Raw genomic sequence first — 17,437 nt, forward strand, 5'->3', positions numbered from 1 at the left:
AGCTACAGTTCCATTTCAACCCCTAGCCTGGGAATCTCCATATGCCACAGGTGCAGCCCTAAAATGCAAAAATATGAAAAGTAAAAATAAAAAACAAAGGAGTTCCTATTGTGGCTCAGAGGTTAACAAATCTGACTAGGAACCATGAGGTTGCAAGTTTGATCCCTGGCCTTGCTCAGTGGGTTAAGGGTCTGGAGTTGCTATGAGCTGTGGTGTAGGTCACAGACACGGCTCAGATCTGGTGTTGCTGTAGCTCTAGCGTAGCTCTGATTAGACCCTTAGCCTGGGAACCTCCATATGCCGCAGGAGTGGCCCTAGAAAAGGCAAATAGGAGTTCCCGTCGTGGCGCAGTGGTTAACGAATCCGACTAGGAACCATGAGGTTGCGGGTTCGGTCCCTGCCCTTGCTCAGTGGGTTAACGATCCGGCGTTGCCGTGAGCTGTGGTGTAGGTTGCAGACGGGGCTCGGATCCTGCGTTGCTGTGGCTCTGGCGTAGGCCGGTGGCTACAGCTCCGATTCAACCCCTAGCCTGGGAACCTCCATATGCCTCGGGAGCGGCCCAAGAAATAGCAACAACAACAACAACAAAAAAAGACAAAAGACAAAAGACAAAAAAAAAAAAAAAAAGAAAGAAAAGGCAAATAAATAAATAGATAAACCTGCACCATAGCTGTGACAACACCAGATCCTTAACCTGCTGAGCCACCAGGGAACTCACTTGATTACTACATTTAAAGATAATGTGATTGTTCTGGACAGTCTATAGAGGCATAAAATAAACTTTAATACCTACAATGTACAAGATAAAATTCATCACTATTACAGCTCTCAGGAGCCATGAAATAAAAATAAAAATCTTAGATCAAGATAAAAAAAAAAGGTGCACTCTCACTATTCTAATGTTATTTCCAGTATTTCTCCATCAAAACATTCAGCATATCTGCATTTGTTTAAAATCTGTCTTCAGGAGTTTCTGTTGTGGCTCAGTGGTAACGAACCCCACTGGTATCCATGAGGACACAGGTTCAATCCCTGGCCTCACTCACTGAGTTAAGGATCCAGTGTTGCTGTGAGCTGCAGTGTAGGTCACAGTCGAAGCTCAGATCTGGCATTGCTCTGGCGTAGGCTGGCAGCTACAGCTCGGATTCAAGCCCTAGCCTAGGAACTTCCATGTGCCACAGGTACGTCCTTAAAAAGACCAAAAAAAAAAAAAAAAAAAAAAAAAATACACAAAACAAATAAACAACTATCTTCAGAACAAATAATAAATAAGTACATAAAATAAAATAAAATCTCTCTTCATGAGAAGCTCCAGGATGGAACAGATGGTGTCTTCTTGGTTTGGTTACATTCCCCTAAAACTACAGTGGGCAGAGGAATACCCCTACTTTGGTTATTGGCTAGAATTAATTCCTTCTTCCTATATCCTTCACCACTACTAGAGAAATCTGGTGAGTAGGAAAAGTGAAAAAAGCCATCAGCTTATATTCTATTGGAGGACTCTGGTCACTGCAAATATACCATGCAGGAAATATCCATCTGTAAAGTGAAGATAGGTAGCTCATGAATAATTTTCTTCTTTTTAGGGCCGAACCTACGGCATATGTAAGTTCCCAGGCTAGGGATCAAATTGGAGTTACAGCTGCCGGCCTACACCACAGCTCACAGCAACATCGGATCCCTAACCAACTGAATGAGACCAGGGATCGGACTTTTATCTTCGTGGATCTAGTTGGATTCATTTCCACTGCACCACAATGGGAACTCCTTTCATGAACAATTTTTTTAGTATTTTTTTTAAAGTACAGATATTCCTAAAAAAAACCAAAAAACACACAAACAAACCAACCTCTGAGAGACCTTGACATATAACACAGTTAAAAACAAGGTGCTTTGGGAGTGCCCATTGTGGCTCAGCAGTAACGAACCCAACTAGTATCCATGAGAACTCGAGTTTGATCCCTGACCTCACTCAGTGGGTTAAGGATCTGGCTTTGCCGTGAGCTGTTGTATAGGTCACAGACTTGGCTTGGATGTGGCATTGCTCTTGCTGTGGCGTAGGCTGGCAACTATAGCTATGATTCCACCCCTAGCCTGGGAAGTTCCACATGCCGCAAGTGTGGCCCTAAAATGCAAAAAAAATTAAAAAATAAACAGAGTTGCATTGGATTTCCCGCCATGGATCAGCAGAAACAAATCTGACTAGTTATCTACGAGGATGCAGGTTCAATCCCTGGCCTCACTCAGTGAGTCGGGGATCCAGTGTTGCTGTGGCTGTGGTATAGGCCAGCAGCTATACATAACTCTGATTCGACCCCTAGTCTGGGAACCTCCATATGCTGTGGGTGTGGCCCTAAAAAGACCAAAAAAAAAAAGAAAAACAAAAACAGAGTTGCTTCAATTAAAGTAAGAGAGGAAACCCAAAGCCTTACATCCTCAGTTGCCTCCTGAGAAGTGTCAAGACATGGGAGCAGTCTGAATTCTACTGTTTTCATACATTATGTCTAGGGTCCTGTCCAATTCTAAAATGCAGTAATTCTAATTTATTAACTTCAAGTTAACTCCACTAAAATGTGCCTAGGCAATCTACACACCTGAACTTACAGTGGGTCAAGTACAGCGATGAATGTTTTTCTTATCAAAACACTAAGACCAGAAAGCCAGAGTCTCCTAGTCTTATCTCGCAGCTTCATCTCAGTAAGGACCAGGCATCAGCTCCTAGGAAAAACCAGAGATGGGAAAGGAAAACTGCCTCCCTGCATAGAGAGTGCAAGTGAGGATATGGCGTCAGTGAAACCACACACAACTTGCATTGAGGGAGGCAGCATCACTGTTAGAAAACCAAAGAATGGAGACTGAATCCTGGTATGGTAGAAAAGGCACCAAGGGAGGTCTGGGTTCCTTACATCTCCACCAAACTAGTTTGAACAACCCATTCAATCTGCCTCAAAGTGAGTTTTCTCCACACAGTGAGTAAGGACATCTAAGATCTTTTCCAGCTCTAAAATTCATTTTTTTTCTTTTGCTTTTTAGGGCCACACCTACGGCATATGGAAGTTCCTAGTTTAGGGGTTGAATGGAGCTGCAGCTGCCAGCCACAGCCACAGCAGATCCTACACTGCAGCTTGTGGCAACACCAGATCCTTAACCTGCTGAGAGAGGCCAGGGATAAAACCCGAATCCTCATGGATGCTAGCTGGGTTCTTAACCCGCTGAGCCACAACAGGACCTCCCTTTAAAATTCTATGACACTAAAAACACACCACGTTTTAAGTACATAAGGTGTTTTAAAGCTATTATTTGGGGTATGTGTTCCAACTGGAAAGTGGTCATCTTCATCAATCAACATACATGGCTCAAAATTAACATCCAACTAAAAAAGGAAACTTACTAAAATCATAAACTCGTCTTCTACTTTAATTTTTATTTCACAAGATTTAGGTTTCACAGCAGGAGAGCAGCTCAATCATTTCTGAGCACTAAATAAAGCCTCTAATCAAGGTAGGCATCATTAAGAAACAATTCTCTTCGAGAAAGGAATTGCAAATGGAAGTAAAATTAATGTGATAATTCTCTCCTGGGTGTTGGCTGGCTTGTTCTATGAATGTTATTTTCACACTCCAGTCCAGTGCCAGCAAGGTCTGCAGTAAATGTCAAGAGTCATAATTACCACGTGTACAGCACAGTGTTGCATGTTGCCATTATCTGAACTTAAGCAAAAGTATGAGGCCAGAAACTCCTTATTTCTTCACTGTTTTTCTTACTCTCCAACCACTAAGTGGGAAAAAGTGGTGTGACCTAGACAACATACATCTTATTTCTCATCAAAGCTAAGACACAATACCTTTGAGTTACATGATCTCAAAATATACACACCTTTTATTTTTTATTTATTTATTTATTGTCTTTTTAGGGCAGCAGGTGCAGCATTTGGAAGTACCCAGGCTAGGGGTCAAATCAGAACTGCAGCTGCCAGCCTACGACACAGCAACACCAGATCCAAGCCTCTTCTGCGACCTACACTGCAGCTCACAGACCGACTGATCCCACTGAGCAATGCCAGGGATGAATGCTGGTTCTCATGGATACTAGTTGGGTTCAACACCAATGAGCTACAAGAGAAACTCCAAAATACATCCACCTTAAAAAAAAAAAAAAAACATTTTTGAAGTTCCCGTAATGGCGCAGCAGAAACGAATCTGACTAGGAACCATGAGGTTTCAGGTACAATCCCTGGCCTCGCGCAGTAGGTTAAGGAGCCGGTGTTGCTGTGAGCTGTGGCGTATGTAGGTCGCAGATGCGGCTCGGATCCCTAGTTGCTGTGGCTCTGGAGTAGGCCGGCAGCTACACCTCTGATTAGACCCCTAGCCTGGGAACCTCCATATGCCTCGGGTACAGCCCTAAAAAAGACAAAAGACAAAAACAACCACCACCACCACCACTTTTCAGTCAAACTTGTTAAGAACCAACTAATCCTCCTTTGCATGCGCTATCCAGAATGTAAAAGTACTATCAAATCCAGTACTATCAGAGACTATTTCAAATACCAGCTCATTCTATAGGCTAATGCTCCCACTTAGAGGGCAGCTCCCCTTCCTCCGTGGTATAAACATGACCCAGAAGAAACAAAATTGAGAAGGGAATTCAGCTTACAAGAACACACTTTTGCCCCTCCTCTGCTAACCTGTACTCACATAACTTCAGCCTGTGCTTACGAAAGTTAGCTACTTGCTTACATTCAAGTCACCATATCTAAAAGGCTCTGACACCTGGGATAGTGTGCCCCATCTGTATAAGCTTTTATGCTAAACCACTAGCTCTGCATAACTGAGAAAGAAAGGGAGGGTGGGCAAGAGGAAGAGAAGAGCTAAGAGACAAAGCTGTGAGTGCTCAAGACAGGAATCAATACAATATAATGGCTGGCCAGAGGAGATGGGTTGCCAAGGAGAACCATTAACCAGCGAAAGGCAAAAATCTGCTCCTCAGGAGGAACTGGCTACTTGTCTATAAAATGCTTTAAACAAAGACCAAGTCAACCTGCTGTTCCTTGGAATGAATACTTCTGGGTATCTCTCCATACCTGCACACTTCACTTACCCTCCTGAATTATTTAATGAATGCAATCAATAAATGGTAAGAAACTCCATGCCCTCTAAAGTAAAAATATTCATGGTTTTTTAAGAAAATTCCATTTAAGTATTTTGACTGAGACCACTTATCATACTCAAATCTGTGTCAGCCCATTTTGTCGTAGATAATGATAAACAGAAAAAAAAGAAACAGATTAGAATGTAGATGAGAAAAAATATTTTAGGTTAATTCCTGTGAATTCAGGTGGTGTTATTAAAGTCGTCAAAGTATGGTTTAGTAAATCAATCAGAACATTCCGTTATACAGTTTTAAGCTTACTCATTCCCAAACAGGTTTTCCATGTAAAAGAGAAAACCCAACATTAAATGCCAAAATCAGTACTTAACGGTTCGACATCTACAACAACATCACAATGCTGCCGCTTGTATTTGGCATTGCTACAAAGCTCTAAGAGGTCTGAAAGGGAGACCCTGTAGCAGATCTCTTCTTTCTACATTTTGCACATTATGTACCTCCAAAGCCAAGGCTGTCTTGTCGTAGGCATTAGGGACTCGCTTCTGGATTACCCTGGCATAAATGGGCCCATTCTGGAGGTTAGGGAGCGGAGTGTTGACGCTGGGTTGGGCATAGGGCCCGGGCTCCGGCCCACCCAATGGCTGTGGGTGGGAACCCTCCTGGTTACCTCCAATCAGAGCCGATACTGAGGCGGAGGCAGGTCTATACTTCTCGACGTAAGGGACTGGGATCATCCCCCTCTTGCCTTCGCTGTCCTCCGCATTCCACCACTGCTCTTCAGGCTTATCCCGGATTCTCAGGATGTCTCCTTTCTTAAAGGGAAGATCTTCCTCATCATTCCCATTAAAGTCAAAGAGGGCTCGGACATACTCTGCCTCTTCCTGCCTGAGAATCACTCCACTACCCTGCCTGGATCTGGAAACTGGTTCTATCAACGTTGTAGTGTCCAAATAGTGTATTTTGTAGAATTCCAGTAAAGCAGGCAATGAATCAAATTCTTGATCTCCTATTCGGAGTCTGGAGGGGCTCACCCCTAGAAAAAAAACAGAGCAGGGCATTATTTAGATATACCAGGGATGAAGCGCAGATTTTAAGCATTTCCCACACACATTAATTCAGTCATAAAAAATAAATCTAAATAACCCCTTCTCCTCATAGCAAACTAAAATACTTTGTAGCTCAAACTTTCCCTGGGAAGAAAGATGGCTGTGTCTGTCTGAGGCAGAAAAGGAACAGAAGGCTATGACAGACCAGTCACACCACTCAGAAGCTCTCGTACTGGATCAGACACAGCAGCATGGCCTTTTTGTTCCTTCTCCCAAAATGTTCTGTTGTCATTCCACTTACAAAGTACTAAGGGTTCAAGGCTGTGTTACACTCCTCTTCTGAACCTTGGAAATGTAGCAAACTCCTCTTTTCCATGGGTCCCAGCAAGTGTGCCAGGAAAAGGTGGGGAGAACGTCATCGACGCTAGGTTCATACATTCATCTCTTCACATCTAGACTGGGCAATTCCTAATAAGCAAAAGTTTTGAGGCTATCTTTTCAATCTACAATTACTAATCTCAACTTCATTTCTTTGACAGCTAAAAAAACACTAGAAACTAAAAAGCAAACTGCTTAAACATCAGTTCCCACGATCTTCACTTAAATAAAACATAGAAACTGGATTGTTCCCTTAGAAACAAAAAGTCTTGGAGTTCCCGTCATGCCGTGAGCTGTGGTGTAGGTCACAGATGTGGCTCAGATCCTGTGTTGCTATGGCTGTGGGGTAGGCCGGAGGCTACAGCTCCAATTCGACTTCTAGCCTGGGAACCTCTGTATGCCTCGGCCCTAAAAAGACAAAAGACAAACAAACAAACAGGTCCTGACAAAAGGTAAAACAAGGATGCTCAAGAAAACAAAGTGTTAAAATCCCCAACCTCTGATGACATGGTGAGCGTCCAAGAGAAAGGACATGGAGTTCCCTTATGGTTCAACAGGTTAAAGATCCAGCAGTCACCACTACAGCTCGGGTCACTGCTGTGGTAAGGGTTCAATCCCTGACCCAGCAACTTTCACGTGCCACCAGTGTGGCCAAAAAGGGGGGCAAAGAAAGACATATTAGGAATGCTTAAAATTCACAGGACACAAAAAGATCTGAGTGGGCCCCAGACAGAGAGCATGCTTTAGAATGTATTCCCCATGGAGTTTCCGTCGTGGTGCAGTGGTTGACAAATCCGACTAGGAACCATGAGGTTGCAGGTTTGATCCCTGGCTTTGCCCAGTGGGTTAAGGATCCAGCGTTGCCGTGAGCTGTGGTGTAGGTTACAGACGCGGCTCAGATCCTGCGTTGCTGTGGCTCTGGTGTAGGCCAGCAGCTACAGCTCCCATTCAACCCCTAGCCTGGGAACTTCCATATGCCGAGGGAGCAGCCCTAGAAAAGGCAAAAAGACAAAAAAATAAATAAATAAATTAAATGTATTCCCTGGGGTTCCTACCATGGCTCAGAGGAAACAAATCTGACTAGCATCACAATGAGACACCAACATCAAATGCTTTCAGTGACATGTGGAATCTGAAAAAAGGACAGACTGAACTTCTTTGCAGAACAGATGCTGACTCACAGACACTGAAAAACTTATGGTCTCTGGAGGAGACAGTTTGGGGGGTTGGGGGATGTGCTTGGGCTGTGGGATGAAAATCCTGTGAAATCAGATTGTTATGATCATTATACAACTACAGATGTGATAAATCCATTTGAGTAATAAAATGAAAAAAAAAAAGAAAAATAAATAAATTAAAAAAACCCAAATCTGACAGGCATCCATGAGGATGCAGGTTTGATCCCTGGCCTCACTCAGTGGGTTAAGGATCCAGTGTTGCTGTGAGCTGTGGTGTAGATTGCAGATGCAGCTCAGACTCCACGTCACTGTGGCTGTGGTGGAGGCTGGCAGCTACAGCTCTGATTGGACCCCTAGCCTGGGAACCTCCATATGCCATGGGTGCAGCCCTAAAAAAGACAGAAATAAACAAACAGATGTATTCCCTCTCTATCCTGAGATTCAAAAATTGAAGGATAATAAATGACTGCATTCCATTCTAAAAGAAGAAACAAAGTTTCTAATGAAGAATACAAAACTTTAGCTTGCACTCAGCTAAGCATTCAAAATTATCACATCAGGAGTTCCTGTCCTGGTGCAGTGGTTAATGAATCTGACTAGGAACCATGAAGATGTGGGTTCGATCCCTGCCCTTGCTCAGTGGTTTAAGGATCTGGCATTGCTGTGAGCTGTGTTGTAGGTCGCAGACGCAGCTCAGATCCCACGTTGCTGTGGCTCTGGTGTAGGCTGGCAACTACAGCTCCCATTAGACCCCTAGCCTGGGAACCTCCATATGCCATAGGATCGGCTCAAGAAAAGGAAAAAAGACAAAAGAAAAAAAAAAAAATTATCACATCTTTTTTTTTTTCTTTTGGCCTTGCCTGCAGCATGTGGAAGTTCCCAAGCCAAGGATCAAACCCATGCCACAGCAGTGATCTGAGCTGCTGCAGTGATGCCAGACCTTTAACCTGCTGTGCCAAAAGGAAACTCCTCAAATCATCTTTTTTGGGGGGAGGGGCACTGCCGCCCCAGCATATGGAGTTACTGGGCCAGGATCAGATCTAAGCCAAAGTTGCAACCTATGCTGCAGGTGTGGCAACACCAGATCCTTAACCCACCGTGCCAGGCCAGGGATCAACCCTGCATCCCAGCACTCCAGAGACACCACCAGCCTCATTGTGCCACAGAAGGAACCCCCTTCTCAAAAAAAAAAAATTTTTTTTTAGGGCTGCTCCTGCAGCATACTGAAGTTCCTGGGCTAGTGGCTGAATAGGAGCTGCACCTGCCAACCTACACCACAGCTCACAGTAATGCCAGTTCCTTAATTACTAATCGAGGCCAGGGATCGAACCCGAATCCTCATGGATCCTAGTCAGGTTTGTTACTGCTGAGTCATGAGAGAACTCCCCAAGAATATGACTTCTAATGGCTATAAAATATTTACAAGCTTTCACTGTTGCAAACAATACTGTTTTGAGTGTTTTCGTTCTGATCTATGGATGAACATTTTTAAATACTTCTTTAGGATAAACTTGAAATGCGGTTGCTGGATCAAAGAATATTCTTACATTAAAGTTTATGTTGCCAAGCTGCTCTCCAAAAAGTTTGTACAATTTTACACTCCCACCAGAGGTTTATGAGTTCTCATTTCCCCTGTATCCTTGCCAAAACAGCAAGGATATCTCTTCTTAAATATCTTTGACTGATGTTTTTCATCTTTGTTGACTTTTTGTAATTCTTTTGTGAAAGCTCCTTGTTTTGAGTACTTTGTTAAGGGAAAATGGCCAATCTACCCTCTCCACTCCTATTAACACTGGCCCACACATCTAAAAGCCTTAGCTATTAATGCTGTGAAATCAGAATATTGTGGTAGCCCAGATGTCTAAATTACTTCACCACTCTAAAGAAATGAGATCTAATTAATTTGTTCAATGTTAGAAAATACTTCTTCCAGAAAAACCAGAAAAAGTACATTTAAAATTCTCCACTGGGGAGAGGTGAACATATAAATTTTCGAAGTTAACCAAAAGTCCTCAAGACAGAATGAGTACTAATGAGTGGCTTTCCTTTTCACCCAAATGAAAGAAAGACTGAGACATACTTTAGAGGGCTGATGCACATTTCTTACATTGCAAAAGTCCATTTGTGGAATTCAAGGCTATAAACTAAAACAAGTTAAGAGCCCACGTTCAGTAATGTTGGCTGTCTCTCCAACTCAAGATGTTGAAATAGATGCCCAAACCCAGAATTGTCCATCTATGGCAAACACTCATCAGACACCAGCAGAATGCAGCCCCAATAGTTCCAGGTGCAGGGCTGGAGAGGTGACTGTGGTTAGGATCAAACCAGAGCATGGTGGTGCTCCACTCCGGAGTTTCTCCTCACCAAGGCAGAGCACTGACAGGCAACCACTCCTGTGCGAGTCTCGTGAACAAGGAGATGCAGGACCACCTCACCTATCACTAGGCTACAGTGATCACGAGGCCTGCAGAACTATGTCAAAGACAGGGTCAGTGTCAACTCCAAAATCTACTTAGCACTGCTGCCTGGTTAAGAAAGCTTCCAGGGCAGAGGGGTAGGGAGAACTTCACACCAGCAGAACACTCTGGCTTCGAAAAGAATCCTAATGACACCTAGAAAGAAAAGCTCCCTTGCTAGAGTAGAGTTAGTACTGTAGACAAAATGGTTTTCACTAGTTAAGTTACCTTCTGGGACAGTGGGTAGCATTTTGTAAGTGCTCAGTGTTAGATGTTACTATACATCATTCTTGGGTTTTTTTCCCCCCTTTTTAGAGCCATGCCTGCGGCATATGGAAGATCCAGGTTAGGGGTCAAATGTGAGCTGCAGCTGCCAGCCTACGCCGCAGCCAGATCCAAGCTGCATCATCTCACAGCAACACCAGATCCTCAATCCACTGAGCAAGGCCAGGGAAGGAACCTACATCTTCATGGATACAGCATGAAGCATTTGAACAAGAAATAAATTGGGTTCTTAACCCACTGAGCCACAACAGGAACTCCTTATATACTATTAATGAACTTAATTGTGAAGCAAGGAAAAGTTAAATGAAAATCTTTTCACAGCTTTGAAACTCAGCATAACTGGGGATACAAAAGCAAACTCTATGGGGTTGGTGAGTGAGCAGCAGAGCAGCATGTCTTAGGAAGGCATTTCCCCCCCCTCCACTTTCACTTTTAACTGGATATGTGTTCTTACAAAAAATAGGGACAATAAACTACATTCTAAGACACAACAAAATCAGTCTAATGATGACCTAGCAGTTAAAGACTCAGTGTTCAGTGTCACCACTGTGGAAGAAGAAAAAAAAAAAAAAAAGATACAACAAAATCATGATAAAGGAGCAGCTCTTGGAGTTCCCATTATGGCTCAGTGGTAACAAATCCGACTAGTATCCATGAGGACACAAGTTCGATCCCTGGCCTTGTTCAGTAGGTTAAGGATCTGGCATTGCAGTGAGCTGAGGCATAGGCCTCAGCTGCAGCTGTAACTTGACCCTCCTAGCCTGGGAACTTCCAAACACCAAGGGTACAGGCCTAAAAACAATAACAAAGGAGCTCTTCTCATTCCTGAATGTTTCTAAGGTACTCTTTTCACTCTAAGATGGCAACCACTCCCTTTCAACCATTGTTACAGTTCCTCCAATTACTGTACCACTGCAAGTGAATTTTTTTCTTTTTGGAAGGGGGGGCAGGGATTAGAAGAACAAATAAAACCACTAAGCCAAATCCCTTGGAAAGATCAGCTCATCTGCCAGAAAGGTAGCAAACTGGTTCAATTTATTTCTTGTTCAAATGCTTCATGCTGTGAACTGGGTCCACCATTTTTTTTTTTTCCTGTTTTGTTTCTTGCTTGGCAATCCCAACAAATACAGAAATACAAGGAAAAATTTACCTATAAATTTTTTCTATTTTAATGACTCTATAATTACTCCAGAGAGAAATACTTGTTTTTGTGCACTGCTGCAGCAGAGTTAGATATACGGGGCACTCAAGCTTCACTGATCCAGAAGGAAAGGGAGGAGAACAGAACACACGTTAGGTCCCAGATAAGCCCAAACCTCACCACAGCTATGTGTTATGGCTCCTTTTCCCTAGTTCATCTCCTTCCAACCACAAGCAGCCAAAGGCAGGAAATAGAAGGGCGGGAAAGGAAGGAGATACAGTCAGTCAGTCTAGAGAACAGAACCAACAACAGAGTTCTCATAGCTGGGACTTGGAGCGGACTTGTTCTACATCAAAGCTGTGTTGGATTCTGAATCTGCAGTTAAGAACAGTCAGAAATCAAAATCAACACAGTCAGATGTATCTTTCGGTTTCTATACATAATTAATTCTAAGCGTTTCAGCCCTCAGGTTACATCAGTTTTTACACCACCACTCCCTGAGGGTTTTAGGAACATCCAAGAGTTGTGTGGGCCAAAACAGGCCAAGTCACTCTGCATGGGTACCACCACAGTGGCTCCATCATCAGCCTCTCTCCTTGGTATCACAGCACTTCTTCCTCTTTCTTTTCCTCTGCTCTTAATTTCCATTCCCTCTCTTCTTTCTCCTCAGTGTTCTCTTTATTTTTAGAGGTTGCTCACTCTCACCACCTGTCCAATGAAAAGCCCTGGCAAGGCCACTGATTCCATTTGAGAAAGTATCCCAAAGAAGTATCAAGATGTAGGGGATCCTAAGCAAATAGAACTTACTAAAAATGGTGGATGTCAGCAAGGTACTTTGAAGATTCAGACTAAGTTTGATGAATCCTGGCTCTACTATTTACTAGCTATATGAGTTGTTATTTAACTTCTCACAGGGCCTAATTGCTATCTAACAAAGTTCCTAAAAGTAGCTGGTATAAGTGCCCAATAAAAAGCAATTTACCCTAATACACACCCCCAAACCAAACTCTTAGATTTTTTTTTTTTTTTTTTTTTTTGCTTTGTAGGGCCACACCTGAGGCACATGGAAGTTCCCAGGCTAAGGATCAAATTGGAGCTACAGCTGCTGGCCTACGCCACAGCCACCGCAATGCCAGATCCAAGACACATCTGTGACCTACACCACAGCTCAGGGCAATGCCAGATCCTTAACCCACTGAACGAGCCAGGGATCAAACCAGCATCCTCGTGGATACTCATCAGATTGGTTTCTGCTGAGCTGCAATGGGAACTCCCCTTTAAAAATTTTTGATTCATTCCTAAATCCAGGGTCTGCTGCACGGTTTCCAAAAGAAGATTCCACAGAAATTCAAGATGTTTCTCAAAAAGTTCTGTGGTCAAATTGGTTTGAAAAATCCAGTATCCAATGCCTGCCTCTCTTATAGAACCATAATTTCACATAAGCATAGCAAAAACTTGGAGAAGTTCTGCAATAAATAAACCTACTTCCTTTCATGATGAAAAAAAAATTGGAGGGAGGGGTGCTAAAACCTTTAAGTAACTCACTTTAGAACTCCGAACCTACCGAATGGAGAAATACTCTGATATTAAAGAGCGAAACATGAAGACCAGGTTTGAGAACTACAAAGATGAGGTAAACAAATGAAACAGATGCTGAAGGCACAAAAAGGCAGCAGTGGGTAATGAGCAGTCCCCTAGGATCTCCAGAGGTGGCTTGGCCCAACACCAACAATTACCACCCTAGCTTCTGCACCCGACCCCAAAATGAGGCAAGCTTTTATGCTCCCCTCACGCCTAGGACAACAGGTGGGTAGCTCTGGGTTGAGCAGGTAACAGATGTCATCCTACTTCCATGTACTGGATTCTTCACTTACTTCTTCAGTCGTGCTGCAAGCCTCTCAAAGGAGGACAGTTTCCCATTTTGCTTCAACTCCTCCCCCTCAACCACATAAATTAATACACATAATGCTTACTGAGTACTTACTACATGCTAATTCCATTCCTAAGCATGTAATGCACTAAAATCCTCACCACTACCCTATGAGGTCAGTATTACTATTTCCTCTCTTTCATCACAGATGAGGAAACTGAGGCAGAGAGAAGTTAAAGAACTTGCCCAAAGTCATATTAAGTAGTAAGCAGCAAGCAAAGAAGGTTCAAACCGGGCTTCAGAGTACGAGCTTTTAGCTACTCTCCTAACTCATACTTAACTCAGTTTTATTGATTGTCTACTGGACAAGGTCTAGTAAAAACCTCATGTTCCACAAGAAAGAAACTAGTGGATCAATCAATGATTGCAAAACCTTCCTAAGAAGTACACCTGCAGAGTATAACCAGTAGACTTGACCAAGCCCTGCCCTTTGGCCCTGGAGCAGTAAGGGCACCTCCAGGCGATGGCAGCACTGATAGCCTGGGAGAGCTAAACAGTTAAGCTAAAAATGGGTTTACAGGAAAAGGTTGAGAATTCCTGGCCTATTCTGTTCCTATGCCTCTAAAATCTCTATCTAAGACATTCCATCCAAATTCATCTTATGCCTATATCCACAAAATACATTATATAATCCTAAACAAAAAGCTTATTTCCCACATTCAATCTGCCAAAAAAGGTTATTAAAAGCCTCAGCATCACTGACTTTAGACAGCAGATGCCATCTTCTTTCTTTCTTTTTCTTTTTTTTTTTTTTTGCTTTTTAGAGCTGCAACCGCAGCATATGGAAGTTCCCAGGCTAGGGGTTCTAATTGGAGCTATAGCTGCCGGCCTACGCCACAGCCACGTGGGATCGGAGCCACCTCTGCGACCCACACCACAGTTCATGGCAACGCCAGATGCCCAGCTCACTGAGCAAGGCCAGGGACTGAACCCAAATCCTCATAGATACCACTGCACCACAACGGGAACTCTTGAAGGCCATTTTCTTGTCATCCTTTCCTTTTGGTCTTTAAGCAGAACCTGGGACCCAAGACAATGACAAAAGTGTTCAGTCCTCAAGGGATCTCAAAAGGAAACTGGCTTTGACAAAAAAAAGAACACAGTCCAATAGTGTCTGATCTCAGGTCACAATTCCTAGGTTCCAATTCCGGCTCAGTCATTGACTAGCTGTGTGACCTGGGGCAAGTTACTGAATTTCTGACCCTGTTTCTTTACCTGCAAAATGGAATTTTGCTTTGTTTTGTTTGCTTTTTAGGGCTGCACCCCCAGCATAGGAAGTTCCCAGACTAGGGGTCAAATCAGAGCTGTAGCCACTGGCCTATGCCACAGCCACTGCAACTAGGGATCTGAGTCACAAATAAGACCTACTCCACAGCTCATGGCAAAGCCAGACCCTTAACCCACTGAGCAAGGCCAGATATCAAACTTGCATCCTCATGGATACCAGTAGGGTTTGTAATCCACTTAGCCACAACTGGAACTCCCTAAAATGTAAATATTTTAATAAATGGAAATCACAGTAATTTCCTCACTAGACTGTCATAGACAGTAAACGAGACAAGGCACTAAAGTACTCAGCAAAGTACCTGGCACAGAATGACCAGTCGATAAATGTTAGCTATTAATATTGTATATGCTTAAGTTCAAGAAATTCTTCTGTGTGGTTTCCAAAGAAAAAGAGCTCAATGGGGGCTGGGCAGAACAAAGATTAAGTAATCTTTAAAAAGACGCAACTGAATCAATTGCCCTATGTGGAAAATGGGTACATGGCGGAAAGAACAATTACAATAGCCATGAACTTTCCACACCCCATCCACAAACTCTGGCAATCTTCACCTTCTCTCTTGGGCCAAGGATCTGACCTCCTATCTGTTATGAAAAGGTGGAGCTCAGTATTAAGGTAAGATCTGAGATTAAAGTTCTAACACCAAGATGTGGGGAAAGCTCAAACAAAACTGCCTGCCATTTCCAAATTTTGTAACCAACAAAACACATACACAAACAAAAGGTCAAGAATTGAGTTCCAATGATCATTTGCTGTGTCACTGCCCAGCAACGCAAAACCCCAGACACTAGGAAGGTGGTAAAAACTCGAATACATCCGGTTTAGGGTAAATACATGTTACATACCTATTCCCATCTCAGGTTATAATGTTATAAAACCAATCAGACTGAGAAAGACCTAGGATAATTTGTGGGCTTAAAGATTCCACACTCTTTTTAAAATTGGTATGTGTTAACAAGAGAAACTATTTCATCTTCCCATTTCGGGTCAGAGGGGATAAATCTAAATTAGGATTATTCTAAAAGGGCAAGTCTGCAAAGGGCTAGTTCAGGAGACTTTCAATTCATGTGAGACTAGCCTGAATCTAGTTTCAACTGGTCAGGAGGAAACTGCTTCAGCTTGGTGAGCGTGAAAAGGCACTAAGACCCTAGGTGCTGTTACACAGGTAACAACAGCCTCAGAATTACTCTGTACCTCACAAACTTCAAGTACCAAGTGCATAAATCCTCTTCACACTCCCCAAACAGCCCATGTTATGTATAAGACAGACATATCTAGGAAAATTCAGGCAACAACCCCCAACCTACTGAGCAAGGAGAGACCCTGCAGTATAAGACTGACAATGCTGAAGTCCAAGGAAAAATGAAGTTCCATTCACTTTCAGGGAAGGGATTGTTTCCATTGGCGTATATCTGGTTTATTTCCTGAAAAAAAAAAAAATTCTTTCCTCCACTATTCGCTTTGAAAACTACAACCCCTTAATTGTCAAAGACAGTCGCTGGACACCAGGATCTCCTCGGCACAGTCAGCCGGGCATCAGCTTATTCTGGGCTGGTGACAGGGGACCTTTCTTCTATAACCAAGGCACTTAGCTCACCACCTTCGTCCTCCGCGGGGGAAGAGGACGGTAAAAGTATTTTGGAAAAATGCCCAAGAAAGGAAAAAGCTGACCGGTTTCCTGAGGGTGTCTCCATCCCTCCCGGCCGGTATGCGGTGACTTCCTACCAAAGGCCACCAGGGGAGTATAGCCAAACCCGGCTCTCCAACACTGCAGGAAATGTTTCAAGCCTAAAAAGCCACTTGTAGGATTATCGGATTCATTCCGGGCACCGCTGCCAAGTGATGCCCCCGCAGTGCCAACATCCCCCTCAGCTCTTTGTCCCCACGTTGCCTGGCCCTGCACGGGCGCTAGCCCCACCCTGGGGCCGAAACAGTTCCCCTTCCCCTGGGCTGTCCTCCCAAGTCACACCCAGAGGCCTGGGTCAGCGGCTCCTCCTCCCCCACACACTCCCGCTCGTCCGTGGGAGCGAGCCGGACAGCGGGCTGCCCTCCGGCCACGGTCACTCCAGCCCGCTGCCCAAGTCCCTCGTGGGGGTCAGCTCTCGAGGAGCAGCCGGCTAGGCTGGGGAGTTCGGCGGCCCTAACCCCCGCCCGGGGCCTCCCGTCCCTTCCGTCCCTCACCGGGCGGAGGCTGGGCGGGCGACGGTGGCACTGGCGGGCGCGGGCCGCTGCTGTTGATGATGTAGTGGGAGACGCGCGAGTTCTCGGAGACGCTGAGCACATAGTCCCCGGGGCTGGTGCTCGAGTCCCGCACCAGGAACACCCCGTGCCGCTGGCCCTGCAACAGCGCCACCGCCTCCTGCCGGCTCAGCCGCCCCCAGTACCAGCTACTCCGCTCCTCCGAGTCGAAGTTGCCCGCCATGGCCGACTCCGCGCCTACACGCTGGGCCGCCGCCGCCGCGCGCGCCCCTCCAGTCCCGGCGCCCGCCGCCCAGCGGACCGGCTCGGGTCTCCGCTTCACAGCAGCGCCTGAAATGGCGGCGGCGGCCGCGGGCCTTCCCCACCGGAAATGACGTACTCCCTGCCTCCGGGAGGATGCCGGGAAGGGGACTGCCGCCCGCCATTGGGAGAA

General features: G+C 44.6%; 1 protein-coding gene across 3 annotated transcripts in view; it reads right to left on the reverse strand.

Moving 5' to 3' along the window:
- CRK (CRK proto-oncogene, adaptor protein) overlaps positions 1-17,389 on the reverse strand; it is a 28,837-nt gene extending 11,448 nt beyond the window's left edge. Inside the window, exons 1-2 of one of the 3 annotated variants that reach the window (XM_021066038.1) lie at positions 16,987-17,389; positions 5,774-6,139 (exon numbers count right to left, since the gene is read on the reverse strand). In XM_021066038.1, coding sequence (XP_020921697.1) covers positions 5,774-6,139; positions 16,987-17,227 — 607 coding nt within the window. In that variant the 5' untranslated portion in view covers positions 17,228-17,389. 3 annotated transcript variants of the gene reach the window in all.

This window comes from Sus scrofa, chromosome 12 (genome assembly GCF_000003025.6).
Source record: "Sus scrofa isolate TJ Tabasco breed Duroc chromosome 12, Sscrofa11.1, whole genome shotgun sequence".
Lineage (NCBI taxonomy): Eukaryota > Metazoa > Chordata > Mammalia > Artiodactyla > Suidae > Sus > Sus scrofa.